At 41.4% G+C, this 22640-nt stretch overlaps 1 protein-coding gene across 1 annotated transcript in view; it reads left to right on the top strand.

The window, feature by feature from the left end:
- The window catches only part of plcl5 (phospholipase C like 5), a 250941-nt gene extending 231348 nt beyond the window's left edge, over positions 1-19593 (top strand). Inside the window, exon 6 of the mRNA XM_059956469.1 lies at positions 18915-19593. Coding sequence (XP_059812452.1) covers positions 18915-19376 — 462 coding nt within the window. The 3' untranslated portion in view covers positions 19377-19593. The remainder of the gene's footprint in view (positions 1-18914) is intronic.
- The last annotated feature ends 3047 nt before the right edge of the window (positions 19594-22640 follow it).

Raw genomic sequence — 22640 nt, 5'->3', positions numbered from 1 at the left:
GTCTGACCTGGGAAACTCGAGCCGTAGCTGGCTAATTCTGAACAAAGAAACACTAATTACAGGTTGGTTACAGGAAGGGTAATAAATTGGTGCTAGCTTGGAATACAGTCAATGGAAATCCGATACAGATCAGTCAGATGATCTCAAGCCAGCAAGATTATAACACAACTTTTGAACTGAGAAGGAAAGCCTATAAGAATGCAGGGCTTCAAATACAAAGTGGTGAGAATGCTAGAGACGAGCTATCACAAGGAAAAACCCCATACTGGCTGGGAGAAAAAGAGATCAATTGTTAGACCCATGGGAGATCCTCTACTTCCGTGTTATATTGAAAAGAGGTCTGAGTCAGTATTGATACAGAGTTGGACCTGATGTTTGTGCACGAACAATAAAGTGCAAACTTTGATTAATTAAGAGTTGCCTAGTGAATTGCCTAACCAAGAATAGCTGATGATAGTCAAAAGATCTTTTAGTAGTTTACTTTTGCTCTGAAAGAAGACAGACCTTTCAATAGTCTTGGTAATTATTACATCAAGGATACATTCATTCTGTAGTGTAATACGTGAAACAGGTACATTAGCAGAGGGGTAGTGTCATAAGACCATAAGACACTGGAACAGGATTCGGCCATTCGGCCCATTGAGTCTGCTCTAACATTTGATCATGACTGATCCACTTCCTTCCCAACACCTTTCTCCCACTGTCTCCCCATAACCTTTCACGCCCCGACTTATCAAGAACCTATCAACCACTGCTTTAAGTATACCCAAAGACTTGGCCTCCACAGCCACCTGTGGTAATGAATTCCACAGATTCACCACCCTCTGGTTAAAGAAATTCCTCCTCATCTCCATCCTAAATGGACCTCCCTCTATTCTAAGGCTGTGCCCTAAGAACATAAGAACATGAGAAATAGGAGCAGGAGAGGCCATCAATAAGGTCATGGCTGGTCTGGCCATGGACTCATCTCCACCTCCCTGCCTTTTCCCCCATAACCCTTAATCCCCCTACTTTGCACAAATCTATCCAACCTTGTCTTAAATATACTTACTGAGGTAGCCTCCATTGCTTCATTGGGCAGAGAATTCCAGATTCACCACTCTCTGGGAAAAGCAGTTCCTCCTCATCTCTGTCCTAAACCTACTTCCCTGAATTTTGAGGGTATGTCCCCTTGTTCTAGTCTCACCTAGCAGTGGAAACAACTTTCCTGCCTCTATCTTATCTATCCCTTCCATAATTTTATAGGTTTCTATAAGATCTCCTCTCATTCATCTGAATTCCAGGTGACTCAATCTCTCCTCATAGTCTAACCCCCTCATCTCTGGAATCAACCTGGTGAACCTCCTCTGCACTGCCTCCAAAGCCAGTATATCCTTCCTCAAGTAAGGAGACCAGAACTGCATGCAGCACTCCAGGTGCAGCCTCACCAGTACAGTTGCAGCATAACCTCCCTGCCCTCTGGTCCTAGGCTTCTCCCCCACAGGAAACATCCTCTTCACATCCATTTTATCTAAGTCTTTCAACATTCAAGAGACTTCAATGAGATCCCCCCCCCTTACTCTTCTGAATTCCAGTGAATACAGGGCCAGAGCCAACAAACATTCCTCATATGACAAGCCATTCAATCCTGGAATAATTCTTGTGAACCTCCTCTGAACCCTCTCCAGTGTCAGCACATCCTTTCTGAGAGAAGGGGCCCAAAACTGCTCACAATGCTCGAAGTGAGGCCTCAGCATTACATCCTTGTTTTTATCTTCTCGTTCTCTTGAAATGAATGTTAATGTTGCATTTGTCTTCCGCAGCATCGACTCAACCCGCAAGTTAACTGTTCGGGAATCCTACACGAGGACTCCCATATCTTTTGCACCTCAGATTATTGAATTTTCTCTCCATTTAGAAAATAGTCTACACTTTTATTCCTTCTACCAAAGTGCACTTCCTAACACTGTATTCCATCTGCCACTTCTTTGCCCATTCTCCCCATCTGTCTAAGTCCTTCTGCAGCCTCCCTGCTTCCTCAATACTTCCTATCTCATCCTGTCGTCTGTAAACTTGGTCACAAAGCCATCAACTCCATTATCCAAATCATTGACATACAGCGTAAAAGGAAATGGTCCTAATACCAACCTCTGTGGAACACTGCTAGTCACCAGCAGCCAATCAGAAAAGGCTCACTTTATTCCCACTCTTTACTTCCTACCAATCAGCCAATCCTCTATCCGTGCTTTCCTGTAAACCATGGCCTCTTATCTTGCTGAGAAGCCTCGTGAGTGGCTCCTTGTCAAAGGCCTTTTGAAAATCCAAGTACACAACATCCACTGATTCTCCTTTGACTAACCTGCTTGTTGTTTCCTCAAAGAATTCCGACCAATTTGTCAGGCAAGATTTTCCATTAAAGAAACCATGCTGACTTCAGCCCATTTTATCAAGTGCCTGCAAGTTCCCTGAATCTCATCCTTAACAATTAACTCCAACATCTTCCCAACTACTGAGGGCAAGCTAACTGGCCAATAATCTCCTTTCCTGAAGAGTGAAGTGACATTAGCAATTTTTCAGTCCTCCAGGACCATGCCAGAATCTAGCGATTCTTGAAAGATTATAACTAATGTCTCCACAATATCTTTGTCTACCTCTTTCAGAACCCTTGGGTAAAGTCCATCTGGTTCAGATGACTTATCTAGCTTAAGTCTTTCCAGCTTCCCAAATATATTCTGCCTAGTAATAGCAATTGCACTCACCTCAGCCTCCTGACACTCTTGAATATCCAGGATAGTGCTAGTGTCCTTCACAATGAAGACTGATGCAAAATACATATTCAGTTTGTTTGCCATTTCCTTGTCCCCCATTTCTATCTCTCCAGCATCATTTGCCAGTGATCTGAAATCTACTCTTGCCCCTCTTTTAATCTTTATGTACCTCAAAAACCTTTTGGTATCCTCTTTAATTTTATCAGCGAGCTCGCCTTCACATTTCATGTTTTTGCTCCTTATGGCTTTTTAGTTGCCTTCTGTTGGTTTTTAAAAGCTTCCCAATCCTCTAACCTCCCACTAATTTTTGCTCTGTTATATGCTCTCTCTTTGGCTTTTATGTTGGTTTTGACTTCCCTTGTCAGCCACGGTTGATTCTTTCTGCCTTAAGAATTCATCTTCTTTGGGATGTATCTATCTTGTGCCTTCCAAGTTGCTCCCAGAAGCTCCAGCCATTGCTGCTCTGTCACCATCCCTGCTAGTGTTCCCTTCCAATCAACCTTGGCCATCTCCTATCTCATACTTCTACAATTCCCTTTACGCCACTATAATACTGATACATTTGACTTTATCTTCTCCCTCTCAAATGGCAGGGTGAATTCTATCATATTATGATCACTGCTTCCTAAAGGTTCCTTTACCTTAAGCTCCCTAACCAAATCCAGTTTATTATACAACACCCAATCCAGAATAGCTGATCCCTTAGTGGGCTTAACTGCAAGCTAAAGTGCCATCTCATAGGTATTCTACAAATTCTCTCCTTTGCGATCCAAAGTCAGGCCCCATCTGATTTTCCCAATCTACCTGCATATTGAAATCCCCATGACTATCTTAACTTTGCCCTTTTGACATTAATTTTCTAACTCTCTTTGTAATTTGTAGCCCACATTCTGGTTGCTATTCCGAGACCTGTATGTAACTCCTACTGGAGTCTTTTTACCCTTGTATTTCCAGAACATTTCTACATCTCCCAGTCCTATGTCACCTCTTTCTAAATATTTAATCTCATTTTTTACCAACAGAGCCACACCACCCCCATTCTAAACTATTGTCAGTAGAAAGTTGACATGATTTTTTTCTTAAACCAGTTCCCAGGGGAGAAAGACTGCTTGCCCTTGCATTCCCTTGGCTTTGGCAGAGCTCTCCTCCCACATTAGAAGGCATGGTACTTCTTCAAGGTTAACTATCACTGGAAGCTTTGCTGTGCCACATAATGCTCGGCTGCACTTCAGGCTTGGGATCATGGCAGCCTGTTGCCACCATCATATTGACAAATATTACACTCTAATGACTTGCCTTTAATAGCTCTATAAAAAAAAAAGTTGTCGCAGAATCTTCCAATCAACTTTAGGCATAAAAAGTATTCATCCTTCCTTGCTGAAAGTTTCTTGTAAATTCTGTTCATAATCTGTTCATGATATCAAGATTTTTAACAGCTGTATTTGAAGCGTTTTACTGTTGACTCTGTGTGTGTGTGTGTGTGTGTGTGTGTGTGTGTGTGTGTGTGTGTGAGAGAGAGTGTGTGAGTGTGTGTGTGTGTGTGTGTGTGTGTGTGTGTGTGTGTGTGAGAGTCTTGTCATATCTTGTCTGAGTCTGCAATGTGTATATACAGTATATGATGATATATGTAAGTCTTTAAGTATATTTATGATATACAGTATATACATTTGTGCCTGTGTATGAGTGTATACTCTTTGTGTGGTAGTCTGTGTGACTATTTCTATATTTCTGTGTGGAGTGCATGGTTATGTGCATGTGTCTCAGTTGTCTGTGATTCTGGTCACATCCAGCAGAGAGCGCCATATAACCATATTTTAATATAGTTTGAACTACAGTAAGCAGCCCATAGGAATACTCTTCAATATGATTGACTTCAAACTGATGAAGAATTTGGAGTTGTTCCTGTGCAGCATCAGCCCAGCCTCTTGTTAGGTCAGGGTGATACCACGTCACAGGAGTTGTGAGGAGGTGGATCCCTCCCTCAGGATGAAGAAATCATCTGTGCTTCCTGGAAACATTGCATTCACCCTTGGGATATTCGCAGCAACCAACATATTAAGCAAGTGGAAAGCTTTTCTTTCTACAAAAAGGCCCAGGTTATTAACGGAAGCCTTTTTATCTCACATGAGTGCAGTCTGCTGAAGATCACAAGAAATTGCAGAGAATTGTGAACATAGCCCAGTTTATCACAAAAGCAGTTTCCCCTCCATTGACTTTGTCTACATATTCCCACTACCTCAGGAAAGCAACCAACATAATCAAAGACCCTTGTCGATCTATTCATTTTCCCTTCTCCCCAACCCCCCTCCCCCATCGTGCAGAAGATAGAGAATTGTGAGAGCACATACCACCAGGCTGAAGGACCACTTCTAATCTGCTGTTACGAGATTCTTGTTCAGACCTCTTAAATGATAAAGAGTAGTGTTTAATCTCTCAATCTAGGTCATCATGGCCTTTATACTTAATTTGTCTATCTTCATGGCAATTTCTATCTACATGTAACACTATATTCTACATCCTGTTATTCTTGCAAAATGGAAACACCTCTTTCTCCCTTATCAGGGAAGGAGGGAGGGGGAGAGAGAGAGAGAGAGAGAGAGAGAGAGAGAGAGAGAGAGAGAGAGAGAGAGAGAGAGAGAGAGAGAGAGAGAGAGAGAGAGAGAGAGAGAGAGCCTGTGGTATGTCAAATACCGGGTGAACGAGTAGCCTCTGGGGTACTGCAAGTCTGTGTTTTTACTGATGCTTTGCTGCATGCTTGAGTGCTCGGTGGGGGGTGCCAGTGCTTTTTTGCTGGTGGGGGGTCGTTGCTTTGCTGCTGCTTACATGTGGGGGGGGGGGGCTTTGGGGTTCTAGCGTTTAACTATCATTCATTCTTTGGGGCACTCGTCTGTTTTTGTGGATGTTTTGCAAAGAAAAAGAATTTCAGAATGTATATTGTATACATTCCTCTGACATTAAATGTACCTTTGAAACCTATTATGTTGGAATGATCTGTACAGTTGGCATACAGAGGAAACTCCTCCACACTTTCTTGGTACATGTGTCAATAGTAAACCAATGGCCAGTTACCAGTAAATGCCAGCACTCAGGGCTGCCAGGAGTACTGGCAAAACCTAGAACTTGAGATGCCACTTTCTCCTCCCTTACGTGAAGATGCAAAAACTCAGCCCTTACTGAATGCAGAACATGAGGGACTGTTCTGTTACAGACAGAGCAGCACATTGGGAGACATGGAAGAAACTTACTGACCTACTTGGAAAAAAGTTTCAGAACTGGTAAATTGACAAATTGGTTTATTATTATCATGTGTACTGAGTACATTGTAAACCTCTGTTTTGCATATCATGCATACAGATCACTTTCTCATATCTGTACTGAGGTAAAAATGCAGAATGGGGTGTTACAGGATCTCACGTGGTCTGTACACACCAGCTGTGTGGTGAAAAAAGCACAACAGCACCTCTTTCACCTCAGATGCTTGAAGAAGTTTGGTACGAGCCCCCAAATCCTAAGAACTTTCTACAGGGGGACAATTGAGAGCATCCTGACTGGCTGCATCACTGCCTGGTATGGGAACTATACCTCCCTTAATCGCAGGACTCTGCAGAGAGTGGTGCGGACAGCCCAGTGCATCAGTAGTTGTGAACTTCCCACTGTTCGGGACATTTACAGAGACAGGTGTGTAAAAAGAGCCCAAAGGATCATTTGGGACCCGAGTCACCCCAACCACAAACTGCTCCAGCTGCTACCATCCGGGAAACGGTACTGCAGCATAAAAGCCAGAACCAACAGGCTCCAGGCCATCAGACTGATTAATTCATGCTGACACGATTATATTTCTGTGTTATATGGACTGTCCTATTGTACATACCATTTACTACAAATGACTATAAATTGCACATTGCACATTTAGATGGAGATGTTATGTAAAGATTTTTACTCCTCATGTATGTGAAGGATGTATGAACTAAAGTCAATTCAATTCGATACAGTTACAGAGAAAGTGCAGTGCACACAGACAACTAGGTGCAAGGCCATGAAACGGTAGATGGTGTGGTCACTCAACACATCTGTTTAATAGTCTAAAATCAGCAGGATAGAAGCTCTCCTTGAGCCTGGTCATATGTGCTTTCAGGCTTTTGTGTCTTCTGCTTGATGGGAGGGGAAAGAAGGCAGAATGTCCAGAGTGGGAGCAGTCTTTGATTACGTTGGCAGCTTTACCAAGGAAGTGAGCTGTAGACAGAGTCCATGGAGGGAGGGCAGATTTTCAAGATGTCCATGGCTCTCTGAAGTTTTCCATGGTCTCGGGCAAAGCAGATGCCTTACCAAGCCATGATGCATGCCTGTTCTGCACTTTCTCTGTAGCTGTTTTATATTTTATATTCTGTCATTGCTTTACCTTGTGCTAACACTATGTAATGATTTAATCTTTAGGAACAGTAAGTAAGACAAACTTGTCACTGTACCTCAGTACGTGTGACAATGATAAACCAATTCCAACCCTATGGTGCGTCTGTAGTGCAGACTCAATGTAAGCTTTACATCTACAGATAGAACATTCCAGGTACAAGAGTGTGGCTGAAGGGTTTTCCCAATATCACTTTACATGTATTTCACAGTGTTGGAAAAGCAGAGCCTCTGAATAGCTCTGGTTGGAATATGATGCCTCTGCCGATTCTCAGGAAGAAGGCTGTTCTTGCTACTGAGCCCAGGGTCCCTGACATACACTGAGAGCCCAACCTAGCAATAAAAATACTTCCAAGAATCTGGGGGAAATTGTTGCAGATGTGAAGACAGCCAAATGGGATTAGTGACGGCCTACTGTAAATGGGTGCTTGATGGTCAGTGTGTGCTCAAGGATGGCTTGTTTCTATGATGTACGACTCTATTAATGTTGTGGAGTAGACTTGTGCAAGCTAAAGTTTATTGCATTTTGTGACTGTTGCATATTAAGACTATAAGACACAGGAGCAGAATTAGGCCATTCAGCCATTCTAGTCTGCTCTGTCATGCCATCATGGATGATTTATTATACTTCTCAACTCATTTCTCCTGCCTTCTCCCCGTGATCTTTACACCCTGATTAACAAAGAACCTATCAACTTCTGCTGTAAATGTACTCAATGTCTTGTCCTCGACATCCGACTGTGGCAATAAATTCCACAAATTCACCGCCCTCTGACTAAAGAAATTCCTTCTCATCCCTGTTTTAAATGGACGAGGCTCTGCCCTTCAGTCCTTGACTCGCCCACTACAGGAAACATCCTCTCTGCATCCACTCTGTCAGAACTGTTGATAAAAATGAACTGAACAGTTAAAAATCCTAATAATGATAAAAATACATACACATATAACACACAGTTATATGAGAAAAACATACAGTCAAAAAAAACAATACACACACACGTGCATTTGTGTGTGTATATATTGTTTTTTGTGACTGTATGCTTTTCTGTTATTGTAACTTTATGTGCTGTGTGTGACTGTAGGTACTGTGTTTTGCACCTTGGCCCCAAAGGAACGCCCTTTCGTTCGGCTGTTTTCAATGTATGGTTGAATGACAATTAAACTTGAACTTGATCTTTAACTCTCTGCTGGTCGATGATAAGAAAGTTACCGAGGTCAGATTCTCTTCCAATCACAAGTACGATGGATAAAATTCATAGTTGTAACATTCATCTCTCTTTTTCCTGCATTCTGTACCTGTGATGTGTTCTCATTTATATTTTACTGAGTCTGGTAGATGCAGTGTTTGGTTCCCAGTCGACAGAGTCAATGCCCAGGCATCTGGCTGTGGATCATGTTCCAACAGCAGGAGAGAGCTCTGTGTATTTCTGCTTCAGGGCATACCCCACAACATAAATATTAAACTAAAACCTTTAGTTTATTATTGGCAATACTCAACTACTGCGCCATTGGCAAAAAGAAACACACTAATATAACATCTGCCCTCACCCCATCCGCCCGCCACCCCACTCGGGATAGGGTTCCCTTTGCCCTCACCTACCACCCCATCAGCTTCCGGGTCCAACGTATAATTTTCCATAACTTCCGCCACCTCCAACGGGATCCCACTACCAAGCACATCTTTCCCTCCCCCCCCCCCTCCTTCTGCTTTCCGCAGGGATATCTCCCTATGCAACTCCCTTGTCCACTCGTCCCCCCCATCCCTTCCCACCGATCTCCCTCCTGGCACTTATCCTTGTAAACAGAACAAGTGTTACACCTGCCCTTACACTTTCTCCCTCACCACCATTCAGGGCCCCAGACAGTCCTTCCAGGTGAGGCGACACTTCACCTGTGAGTCGGCTGGTGTGGTATACTGCATCCGGTGCTCCCGGTGTGGCCTTTTATATATTGGTGAGACCCGACGCAGACTAGGAGACCGTTTCACTGAACACCTACGCTCGGTCCGCCAGAAAAAGCAGGATCTCCCAGTGGCCACACATTTTAATTCCACGTCCCATTCTCATTCTGATATGTCTATCCATGGCCTCCTCTACTGTCAAAATGATTCCAAACTCAGGTTGGAGGAACAACACCTTATATACCGGCTGGGTAGCCTCCAACCTGATGGCATGAACATTGACTTCTCTAACTTCCGTTAATGCCCCTCCTCCCCTTCTTACCCCATCCCTGACATATTTAGTTGTTTGCCTGTTCTCCATCTCCCTCTGGTGCTTCCCCCCCACCCTTTCTTTCTCCCTAGGCCTCCCGTCCCATGATTCTTTCCCTTCTCCAGCTCTGTATCACTTTCGCCAAACACCTTTCCAGCTCTTAGCTTCATCCCACCCCCTCCGGTCTTCTCTTATCATTTTGTATTTCCCCCTCCCTCCACTACTTTCAAATCTCTTACTATCTTTCCTTTCAGTTAGTCCTGATGAAGGGTCTCAGCCCGAAACGTCAACAGTGTTTCTCCTTATAGATGCTGCCTGGCCTGCTGTGTTCCACCAGCATTTTGTGTGTGTTGTGTGTACACTAATATAAAGGAGGCTTTTTCCACTGGGGTTGGGTGAGATTGGAACTAAAGGTCATGGGTTAAGGGTGAAAAGTAAACTGTTTGAGGGGAATGTGAGAGGGATCTTCACTTAGAGGGTGGTGAGAGTGTGGAGTGAGCTGCCAGCACAAGTGATGGATTTGGGTTTGATTTCAACTTTTAAGAGAAATTTGGATGGGTGTCTGCATGGGAGAGGTTTGGATAGATGTGGTGTGGGTACAGGTTGAAGGGGCTAGGCAGATTAATAGTTTGATAGATTAGATGGGCTAAAGGGCCTCTTTCTGTGCTGTGGTATTCTACGACTCTATTATATACAATAAATGTTGATTTTCTTCTAACATCACCTTGGGAAAGCAGTCGACATAATTCAAAGTCCCTCAGATCCCAGATATCCTCTCTTCTCCACTCTTCCCTTGGGCAGAAGGTACAAAAGTTGAAAACATGTTCCATCAGGCTCAAGGACAGCTTATATCCTGCTGTTATCAGACCTCTCAAACACTAACTATGAATTCTTGATCTCCCAATCTTCCTTGCCATAGCCCTTGAACCATATTTGTTTATCCACACCATACGCTCTCTGTATCTGCTGGACTATTCTGCGATCAACATCCGAGTCAGGTTTATTATCACGTACTTCTATGTCATGAAATTTGTTGTTTCTTCCTCAGCAAAGGTATACAATTACTATAGACTTCAGGAAAAAAAGTGCAAAGAAAAGAAATAACAAATTTGTGTTCATGGACTTCAGGGGGCATTCTGAAATTTGGATGGGATGAAGCTGTTCCTGAATCAATAAGTGTGGGTCTTCAGGCTCCTGTATTTCCTTCTTAATGGTAGTAAGAGTCATTAGAACTCTACCTTTTTGAGGCAATGCCTCTTGAAGATGTCCTCACCAATGGGCACAGTTGTGCCTGTGATTCCGTTTTCTTGCTAATACCTCAATTTGTATGGAATGATCTGCATGGATGGCTCGCAAACAGCAGTTTTTCCAAGGTATCTTAGCATACATGGCAATAATAAGCCAACACAAATATCCAACTCCTCATAACTCTGGAGTTATGGATGTATCAATCAGTTTTCAGGTCTCAGCTACTGGATCAATGTCAATTACTTGCTTTTTGGCACTTCTTCACTCCTTTTAAACCAAGTGAGAAAATAAAGGGCTGCTTTGTAGGGATGTGGGAACACCAAAGAGATTAAATCTGAATATAGAAATTTAAATATCAAAACTTCTTCAGAACTTATTTCCAAGGTTGTTTTATGATAAAACCACTTAGAATTGATCTGGGAACAAAACAAAAATTTTTGCAAGCATGCATGGGAGAATGCTCAAAAGCTCAGAACAAGTACTTAGTTGTTGCAGTTATATTAATACAGTGGCTTATTGGAAACTGATAAAGCTGGTTACCCAGTTTGCTAATATTTGTGCTTCATAGATATTCTGACGTACAATTATCAATGAAAACAGTAAGAATTCATAACGAATAGGAAAAAATTAACATAGAAAAACTTCAGTAAACTTTTTTTTGACCCTTACAAAATACCATCAAAGAATATGCTTCAATGTTGTCTTTGAACACTTTATTTTTCCACAAAAACTAAACAAAATAGTACTGAAATCTGAGAACACAAAACAAAACTTAAACTACGATGTAATTTTATGGACTGCAGCAAAAACATGTAATAATAAAACCACATTGAAAGTACTTGTAAGACTGAAAGCCCTGACTAACAAAGAACGTCAGTGAAGCAATATGCAGAAAGGTTGAATGAGCCTCATCTCCAGGAAGGAATGGCACATTCCTTTGGTGATCAGAAGCTAATTAGTGCTAGGTTACAGATTTATGATTTATTCAGGTGAAGCTGAATGAAACTAATTTGAAAAGAAGAATAGATAAGCTAAAAAAAAAACCTCTTCCTCTAAAAGGCTCAGAGGTCTACTAACTGAACAAATCCAACAGTGACATTGTTATTCCAGATAATATCAGTGCATACAGGTTTCCTAGTTTCCATTTTTTCTAATCTGAATGGCATAACAGCTAATGAGATACTTCCATTGAAGAAAAACTATATGAATTACTGTTACAATGGTAAGTTTCAATGACACTATTGTCTCAGAAGAAAGAATGCTGATAGATACAGCATAAGAGATGAGAACACGATAAATATGGGATTAGAGTTGCTCCTCTTCAGCTCATGAGAAGGACCGAAACATCTGTGGCAAGAATATTCTGCATGATATCTCATTTCTGCAAAGGACTCATGGAGATGGAAACAACTGCAATGAAAGTAATGTTCATGAGTGTTTGTGCCTTGTTTCGCACAGTATTTCTTTTCACCGTCTCGTATAGTTTTTGTTTTCTGTGTTGTCTGAGTCTACGTGCTGTTGCAAACAAATTTTTTGATGCACCTATACCCCATCCAACTTGTGCATATGACAATGAACTTCATTTGACTTGACTTGAGAAGGGAGAAAGAAGGTGAGTTGGGAGTGTAGGGGAACAGGATGTAAGCAGATCTATCGGAGAGAAGAAAGGTGAGTGGAAGAAATGTAGAAATTGTGAAGGGTTGAATGTGTGCTGGAGAAAATTGTAATCAGTTTATGATAGATTTTGATTTTATTGTCTCCCTTCTTAGTTACAAACATGCTTTATTTGAATTTAAAAGGAAAGGTTGCATTTATTTATATATCTTTTGATGTTGCAGTTCAGCTCGAGGGGATTGACAGTGTCTGAACTCCAGTCACTCTTGACAAAAGGGTTGATTGAACTGTTCACTAAACTACTCCCATCTTACACACAACAGATTCTGCAGATGCTGGAAATCCAGAGTAAAACACACAAATTGGTGGAGGAATTCAACTGGTCAGGCTGAGAAAGGAATATGGAAAGGAATAAACAGCTGACATTTCGGATCGAGACCCTTCATCAGGCCGAATGAAGGGTCTAGGTACGAAACATCACTTGTTTATTCCTTTCCATCGATACTCCTATCTTACACATGGTTCATTGAACTCTTTTTCCAATGTGACTCATTTGTTTCTGTGCTTTGTAGGGAGCTAGCACTAATACCTCCAAGGAGGAAGATTGTGGATTCAAGTTCCACTCCTGAGACCTGAATCCAAGAATATAACCTTTGTACCGGTTCTCTCCAGGTTAAGAATGCCTGATTTATGTACAGTCCATAAATATCATCACACCTTTTGGAGACCAGTGGGATGAATTCACAGGTAGCTGTGGGTACCTTCTGCAGTGTGGGAACTCTGTCTGCAGCAATATCATTGCATTTTGCAAATAAACCTGAGTGGGTGAGTTAAACACCTTGATTTAAATATATGTTGTCCATGTTTGGGCCATGTTTTTATTGATGTATATTGCCAATATATGTACATATATTAATATGTATCAATAATGGCCGCATTTCCAACTTGTAAACTGTTCAAGTTACGAACTGTTCTCAGGAATATAATCCTGTTGTAACTTTGGGAAAACCTGGCTAATATTTATCCTTCAATGAACATGTGCTAAAATAGATGAATCATTGTTTATTTGTTGTTTTACCTATCAGCTAGCTGCCGAGATTACTACATCACAAAGATTACAAACCAAAATCAAACTACAGGGGGCTGCTGCAGAGTCTTGACCTAAAACGTCGTCACCTCCTTTCCCTTCACAGATGTTGCCAGACCTGCTGAGTTCCTCCAGCTCTTTAATTCTTGCTCCATATCTAGTACCTGCAGTCTATTATGCCAAAAATATTTGAAGTTTAATTTATTATTCAAATAATTAATTTCTCAGATAATTGATTCTTGTATTTTAACTAAATTAGATTTTGGGAGAAGGCAGGAGAATGGGGTTGAGAGGGACAATAAATCTAGCAGAGCAGACTCGATGAGCTGAATAACCTAATTCTGCTCCTATGTCTTATGGTCTTGTGGTTTACTTGGGTGTCAGAATCATCTTTAAGCATGCACTTCTTTTGTACCCAGTTAAACTATTTTAAACCATTAAATTGTTAATATATTGAGAATGCATCACGATCAGTAACTTGGTGTCTCGGCACAATTTATATGATCAAAAGATCATAAGACATAAGAGCAGAATTAGGCCATTCAGCCCATCAAGTGTGCTCTGCCATTCTGCCATGGCTGATTTATTATCCCTCTCAACCCCATTCTCCATAACCTTTGATGCCCTGACTAATCAAGAACCTATAAAGCAACACGCACAAAATGCTGCTGGAACGCAGCAGGCCAGGCAGCATCTATAGGAAGAAGCACTGTCGATGTTTCGGGCTGAGACCCTTTGTCAGGACTAACTGAAAGGAAAGGTAGTAAGAGATTTGAAAGTGGTGGGGGGAGGGGGAAATGCGAAATGATAGGAGAAGACCGGAGGGGGTGGGGTGAAGCTGAGAGCAGGAAAGGTGATTGGCGAAAGGGATACAGAGCTGGAGAAGGGAAAGGATCATGGGACGGGAGGCCTAGGGAGAAAGAAAGGGGGAGGGGAGCACCAGAGGGAGATGGAGAAGAGGCAGAGTGATGGGCAGAAAGAGAGAAAAAAAAGGAGGGGGGAGAAAAACTAAATATATCAGGGATGAGGTAAGAAGGGGAGGAGGGGCATTAATGGAAGTTAGAGAAGTCAATGTTCATGCCATCAGGTTGGAGGCTACCCAGCCGGTATATAAGGTGTTGTTCCTCCAACCTGAGTTTGGATTCATTTTGACAATAGAGGAGGCCATGGATAGACATATCAGAATGGGAATGGGACGTGGAATTAAAATGTGTGGCCACTGGGAGATCTTTCTTTCTCTGGTGGACAGAGAGTAGGTGTGCAGCGAAACAGTCTCCCAGTCTGCGTCGGGTCTCACCAATATATAAAAGGCCACACCGGGAGCACCGGACGCAGTATACCACACCAGCCGACTCACAGGTGAAGTGTCGCCTCGCCTGGAAGGACTGTAACAAGTGCTACACCTGCCCTTACACTTCCTCCCTCACCACCATTCAGGGCCCCAGACAGTCCTAAAATTTCTTGAAAGACCATTACTAATGCCTCCAGAACCTTGTGGTGTAGTCCATCTGGTCACATTGACTTATTTACCTTCAGACCTTTCAGTTTCCCATGCACCTTCTCCTTAGAAACTTACTCCTGCCCTCTGGCATGCTCGAAGGGTCTCGAAGGGTCCTGACGAAGGATCTCGGCCTGAAACGTCGACAGTGCTTCTCCCTACAGATGCTGCCTGGCCTGCTGTGTTCCACCAACATTTTGTGTGTGTTGTTGTTTGAATTTCCAGCATCTGCAGATTTCCTCGTGTTTGTTATCATCTTTTATATTATTGGCTAACTTGCATTCATATTTCATCTTTTGTCTCCTTATGGCTTTTTTAGTTGTCTTCTGTTAATTTTTAAAAGTTTCCCAATCCTCTGACTTCTCGCTAACTTTTGCTATATTATATTGCCATCTCTTTTGCTTTTATGTTGTCTTTGACTTTCCTTGTCAGCCATACTGGCCTCATCCTCCCTTTAGAATATTTCTTCTTTTTTAGGATGTATCTATCTTGCACCTTCCAAATTGCTCCCGAAAACTCTATCCTTTGCTGTTCTGCCACCATCCCTGCTAGTGTTCCTTTCCTATCAACTCTGGTCAGCTCCTCTCTGATGCCTCTGGAGTTCCCTTTACTCCACTATAATCCTGATACATCTGACTTCTCTCTCAAGTTGCAAGATGAATTCTATCATATTATGATCACTGCCTTCCAAGAATTCCTTTAGCTTAAGCTCCCTAATCAAATATGTTTAACGACACAACACCCAATCCACAATTGCTTTTCCCCTAGTGGGTTCAGTCACAAGCTGCTCTAAAAACCCATTTCATATGCATTCTACAAATTCTCTCTTGGGACCCAGCACCATCCTGATTTCCTCAATTTACCTGCATATTAAAATCCACTATGACCATGGTAACATTGTCCTTTTCATATGCCTTTTCTATCTTCCGTTGTAATTTGTACTCCACATCCTAGCTGATGTTCCATGATATAACTCCTATCATGGTCTTTTTACCTTGCTGTTCCTTAACTCTAGCCACAAGTGTTCCACATCTTCCGATCTTATGTCACCTCTTTCTCTATTTTCATTTTTTCTCAACAGAACCACCCACTGCCTCTGCCCTACTTTCCTGACCTTTCAATACAATGTATATCGTTGGATGTTAGTCTTCCAACTACGACCTTCTTTCAGCCATGACTCAGCAATGCCTACAACATCATACTTGCCAACCTCTGACTGTGCTACAAGATCATTTAGCTTATTCTCCATACAGCATGCATGCATTCAAATATGGCACCTCCAGTCCTCTATTCATCACCCTTTTTGATTTTGCCTCCATTTACACTTCACCTCATCCCACTGACTGCAATTTTGCCTTACCATCTGCCTGTCCTTCCTCACAGTCTCATTGTATACTGCATCTAGTTGTACACCAACTACCCCATCCTCAGCCCTATTACTCCGGTTCCCATCACTCTGTCAAATTAGTTTAAACTCTCTCTAACAGCTCTAGCAAACCTGCCCACAAGGATATCAGCTCCTCTTGAGTTCAGGTGTAACTTGTCTTTTTGTACAGGTCGTACCTTTCCTAGAAGAGATCCCGATGATCCAGAAATCTGAAACTCTGTCCACTGCACCAATTCCTTAACCACACATTCATCTGGCAAAACATCTTATTCTTACCCTCATTGGCAAGTGGCGCAGGTAGCAATCCAGAGATTACTACCCTTGAGATCCTGCTTTTCAGTGTTTCCCTATATTCTCTCTTCAGGACCTCAACCCATTTCCTACCTATGTCGTTCATACTAATATGTACTACAACTTCCAGTTGTTCACCTTCCCCCTTTAGAAAGTTGTGGACCCAGTCCAGGACATTCCTGACCCTGGCACCTGGGAGGCAACATACAATCAGTGTATCTCTTTAATGTCCAAAGTATCTCCTGTCTACTCCTCAAACCATGGAATCCCCTGTCAGTACTGCCCCCTTCCCCTTCTGAGCCACAGAGACACACCCTGTTGCCGTGGCTTATATTGATAGGTTGCTCCCCCCATCCGTATCCAAAGTGTTATATTTATTACTGAGGGGTACATCCACAGAGGATACTCTGCACTGGCTGCATATTCTCTTTCCCTCTTCTGGCAGTCACCCTGTCTCCTGCAATCTAGGGATGACTACCTCCCTGTAGCTCCTATCTGTCACCTCCTCATTTTCCCCTTTGGGCCGATGGTCATTCAGCTGCGGCTCCAGTTCCTTAACACCATCTATGAGGAGCTGCTGCTCAGTGCACTTTGTGCAGATGTAGCTACCAGGGAGACTGGATAACTCACACAAAGAATATATCACTAACCCTGGATCCAGTCTGAATGCACTAGCTATGTACTAATAGACAAAGAAAGCAAAAAATATAATTCACTTCGAGCCTTCACCTGCTCTCGCCAAAGCCTGCTGACACATCCCATTATATGAAAGAACCACAGATGATTTGGTGTAACTCAGCATCTTACAACTTACGTAATTTGTTGACTAAATATTGCAATTTTGACCAAAAATATTGAAACTAAGCTATTTGAATAATTCTGTTCCAAATGAATGAAAATGCAAAGAAATATAATATTTACCTCATGAAAACTATCTGCTCTCTTTACTTTGCTGTGACTTTTTTCTTTTGTTTCATGTATTTAACGACTTTTTCTGAGCAATGATTGTAGACTTTTTTTATTTCATCTATGGTGAACCATTTGTCTAATTCTCATTTTCCTGTATGTCTTTACTGACGAATTATATTTTTGTTTCAATTGTTTTCCTTGTTTAGAAATTATTATATCTTCTTACAGCCATTCTTTACATTCCACCCCCTGGCTGCATTCCACCTTGCTTATTTTTGTTCATCGTTCTCCCTCTCTCCCTCCCTCTACTCCACCCTGAGTTCCGGAGATGTACATTGGTGTCACATCCCTGCTGTGATCTACTGCTTTGGCTTAATTTCTATTATCATTAATAACACTTGCAGTGAGTCAAGGATGTTCACATTATTATTAGGTGTGCTCAACTTGAACAAACTTATCAAATGGCAACCAGGACTGATTCCATTATTATGGAGGTGTGGTTTTGGCTGTGATGCTTTTAATAATAGGCTTAGAGACTAATTTGAAACTTGAACCTTCTAAAAAGAATAATTTAAATTTTGCACAAAAAAATCTGGATGCAATTGTAGTCTTAAATATATGGGCACAAAATATATGCTTAGAGCAATGCTTTCCATTACTGCGTACCCACAGGTGTGGCTATAGCTGAACTATATTAGTCACTTGCTTTAATTTCAGTAGAACTCATCTTCCATTTAATTGAGATGAAGTACTTCATGCATATATTTGCTTGTCTAGTGCCACTCAGTAATCAGGGAAGTAAAACACTCAGAACAATCAAAAATCACTCCAACACTTTGCATTTGCCAAAGCTTACACAAAAAGCTTAATGTGTCCATGAAATCACGAGAACAAAGCTAGCGATTACACGGCAGATGATGGTGCCCAATATTCATTTTTGTTTTCTAGTCCAATGTGGAATGAGTTAAGCAAAAATAGCAAAATACTGCAGATGCCGACATCTTCAATAAAAACATCAAACACTGAAAACACCAAACAGTAAATGTGTGGAGGAATATAAGAGAAAGAATGATTTACATTTAAATAGAGGCTTCTAGGTCCTTTTCAGGGCATCACATGAGTCAATGGAATTCTTTTAAAATATAATAAGTGTTATATGAAATTGGGCAGCCACTTGGCACTTAGCAAGTTCCCATAAAATGCATTGTCATAATCATCACACAACGTGCTTTTTATGATTGTTAGATGAATACTGTCCAGAATACTGGGGAAAGCTCTTTTGTCCTTTTACATTGATCTGAAGCAATGTAATGTCACATCTGAACAAGAGCCTTTCCAACAAAACAGTTCTCCCTAATTAAATTTTTCAGTTCATGTGACAATGAAAATAATGTATCAACTACAATTCACAAAATCTTGATTTCCAATTATCCAAAGCAACGTGTTGAACATCACAGATCCATCTTAAAATGGCTTATTTCAGCTAAAGTGTTCCTGTATTTCTTTGCTGTTGCAGAAACTGTGTGTTATTCTGACTCTGGCACTGCTCCACTCTCCGCTCGAAGCTTCCCCCAATGTCCCCAAGTGCTGCCATCAGCAAACCTGCTCCTGTGAACTTATTCATCTCCTTCATGGAACCGGAGACCATACAGCTGGCATCCTCACCGTGGGCAAGAGGAAAGCAAACGTCCAGCCCTTCCAGAGGCGCCTCTACCACCTTCTTCATGGTCTAGAGAACCAAGCCACTGGTATCCTTACTATGGGCAAAAGGCAAGAGCCGCAGCAGGTCTTGTTGGCAGAAGACATCCCAGGAGCAGCCAGGGTATGTGAGGACATTACTTCCCTGCTGGAAAAATATTTCAGTTGGGACCTTCAGCTGGGATCTAAGGAGCGACAAGATAGAATTACAGAGATCAAATTGGCCATCAAAGGCCTGGAGCCAAGGGAATGTCTAGCACAACTTTGGAAACAGTTTTAGCAGCAAAAACATGCCTAATGACTTCATTATTCATGCTAAGTGCTAGGTTCTCTTTATCAGTTAGCTTGTAGATAGTTTTAAGCTTCTGATGGATGTTGCAATGAAACTTGTTTTTAACAAGAGAATTGTGGGAAACAATTAAATCCTTGCTGAGTTTGTGAACCATTGTAAATGTTGAAAATTGATTGAAAAAAGTAAGTTTATTCCTTAATGTTAATCTGAGCATACAACAAATAAAATCACATTTTTTGATTTACTGCAATGAATGAGCTGTTATCTGTATGCTTCATCCGTATTATATTTAGAACACTTGAGGGAAATGGATTCAGACAGTTTCAATCAGTCATCTGCAAGCTGCCTCCCTTCAGTATTGCAGCTGGATGTTCAGACTGCAGTCCAGATATGTTTGCATTGATCCAGAAACCCCTGGGACCAATTGTGCTTGGCAGATCCCTGGCACTCTGTCCAGACTTCCTTGGAGAAGATCTGCCCAGACCAACATACTCCACAGAGCAGGCTCTGAACTGACCCATTGAAGCTCTGTAAATTATAAGCCTCTCCCACAGAATTGCTTTGATTGCCAGCTGAACAACATCATCAAACTGAACTAGCCGTCAAAGTGACAATGTGCCATTTGACTCAACAGAGATACAACAAAGATGAATACAATTTATTAGGTACCTCCATTATTTTTGTCTGCTGCTGTAGCCCATCCACTACAAGTTTCAACAAGTTGTAAGTTCAGAGATGCTCTTCCACATGCCACTGTCACAATGTAAGGTTACTTCAGTTACTGTTGCCTTCCTGTCAGCTTGAACCATTCTGGCCATTCTCCTCTGACCTCTCTCATTAACAAGGCATTTTCGCCCACAGAACTGCCACTCACTGGATATCTTTTTGTGTTTCGCACCATTCTCTGTAAGTTCTAGCGACGGTTGTGTGTGAAAACCCCAGAGGATCAGCCATTTCTGAGATACTCAAACCACCCCATCTGGCACCAAGAATCATTCCACAGTCAAAGTCACTAAGGTTACAGTTCTTCCCTATTCTGGTGTTTGGTCTGGACAACTGAAGCTCTTGACAGTATCTGCATGCTTTTATGCATTGAGTTGCTGCCATATAACTGGCTGATTAGATAGTTGCATTAACGAGCAGGTGTACCTAATAAAGTGGCCCCTGTGTGTATACCCCTGACAACCACATTCAAAACCTGTTAAAAATTAATCAGGCTACAAAAATGTTTTAAAAACTTAAGAAAATATTTAAGATATTAGAAATGCCTAAAGTTAATGATTTTAATGGATTTGTATGTTTTTAATGGAAATTATCTGAAACAAACCTTTCTGTACAATGACCATTTCCTCCATTGAAATGAATGGAGTCACTGAAACTATGGCAGGTCTAACAGCATGGGATCAATGGGCAGTCTCCCAATGCAGCTGCTGGGATTTGAGGGAAATTGATGCTCCATTGCTGGATTTCAAGAACAACAGGGACCTCCCAGGAAATACAACATTTCTGAATTAGTGCACATTAACTTAAGAGTCCCAAACTCTATGACAGCTGTATACATTCCACAGGAAAATTCAACCAATATTTCTCATAGGTTGTGCACAGATTTTAAAAATCCCTATGCACTGCACTTCAAATGAGCATTCTTTTTTCTAAGCCCAGCATGTTAAATTTGAAGTTAATTATGATATACACAGTTTTGTGCTCCTTGTCTGAGAAAGGATATGCTGACATTGGAGAAGGTCCAGAGGAGGTTCACGTGAGTAGTCCCAGGAATGAAAGGGTTAACATATAAGGGGCTGTAGGCCTGTACCTGCTGGAGTTTAGAGGAATGAAGGGAAATCTCATAGAAACCTATTGAATATTGAAAGACCTAGATAGAATGGATGTAGAGAGGATGTGTCCAATAGAGGGAGAGTCTAGGACCAGAGGGGACAACCTCAGAATAGAAGTATATTCCTTTAGAGAAGAGATGAGCAGGAACTTCTTTAGCCAGAGGGAGGTGAATTTGAGGAATTGTTTGCCACAGATGGCCGTGGAGGCTAAATTACTAAGTATATTTAAAGCTGAGATTAATAGGTTCTAGATTAGTAAAGGTGTCAAAGGTTACAGGGAAAAGGCAGGAGAAGGTATTGAGAGGGATAGTAAATCAGCCATGATAGAATGGCAGATCAGATGAACAAAAAAGCCTACTTCTGCTCCAATGTCTTATGGTCTTACTGTCTAATTCCTTGATGAAAGTAATTATCCTTCTCTTTACTTCCCAGCACTCTAAAAGTAAGTGTAAAAGGCCAATGAATATGTTACATTTTTCCTCTGCTCTTCTAGGATACCACATCCTCAAATAATCTGGGTGGTAGTGAAGAAATTCACATCATGAATTCACATGCTAACAAGGAAAATCAAAGGCTTGTATTTATAAAACCATTCAAGTTGTTTTGAGGACCTCGCACTTTGGGGCCAACGAAGTACTTATAAAGTGTGGCTACACACAAAGACTGACAAACAACCAATGTGCAAAAGAAGACAATCTGTGCAAATATAATAATAATAATAATAATAATAATAATAATAGCATCAGTTCAAGCTGGTAAAACCTGAGGAGTGAACATAGCCAAGCACACCCATCTGTCGGTTGCTAGGGACATTCGGACTATTCTAGTGGCATTTAGTTTTATAGCTTTCTGAAGATTTACATAGATACTACTGTGTTGCCCTAATTGTTTAATGCTATTATGTAGTGCCTTTGTAGATACCAGTTGTAGATATTATCATCGGGACAATGTCTACCTTGTTCATATTCCAAAGTCTTCCAATTTCCTCTTTTAATTTATAATAATAATACAACTGAGACCACTCAAGCAGTTAAGAAAAGAAAGACACGTATGAAATGGTCATTGGAAATAAACACATTCATAATGCGTGTATACTACCGAGTAACGGAACTTGAGACTGACATGACAGCATACAGGGACAAACTTCATCAACAGTTTATAGTTCAATAATCCTCCATGCAAGTAAATGCACAATGAATAGCAGATCAATGTAGAGTGATAGTAAAAAAAACTTAATCTCTATAAACATGTTAAACCAACTAAAACATGATGTTGCACAAGGGCTAGAAAGAAACCAATTTAAAGACCATGAAAATACAATGCAAGAAAATATTGAGGATGCAGCCCACTGAAGCACTGATGAAAGTACAATCATTTCAACTGCTTCACAATTGAATGTTAATAGCAGCAACACAGA

The sequence above is a fragment of the Hypanus sabinus genome, chromosome X1 (genome assembly GCF_030144855.1).
Source record: "Hypanus sabinus isolate sHypSab1 chromosome X1, sHypSab1.hap1, whole genome shotgun sequence".
Classification (NCBI taxonomy): Eukaryota; Metazoa; Chordata; class Chondrichthyes; order Myliobatiformes; family Dasyatidae; genus Hypanus; species Hypanus sabinus.
This window is presented reverse-complemented; position numbering and strand designations above follow the sequence as displayed.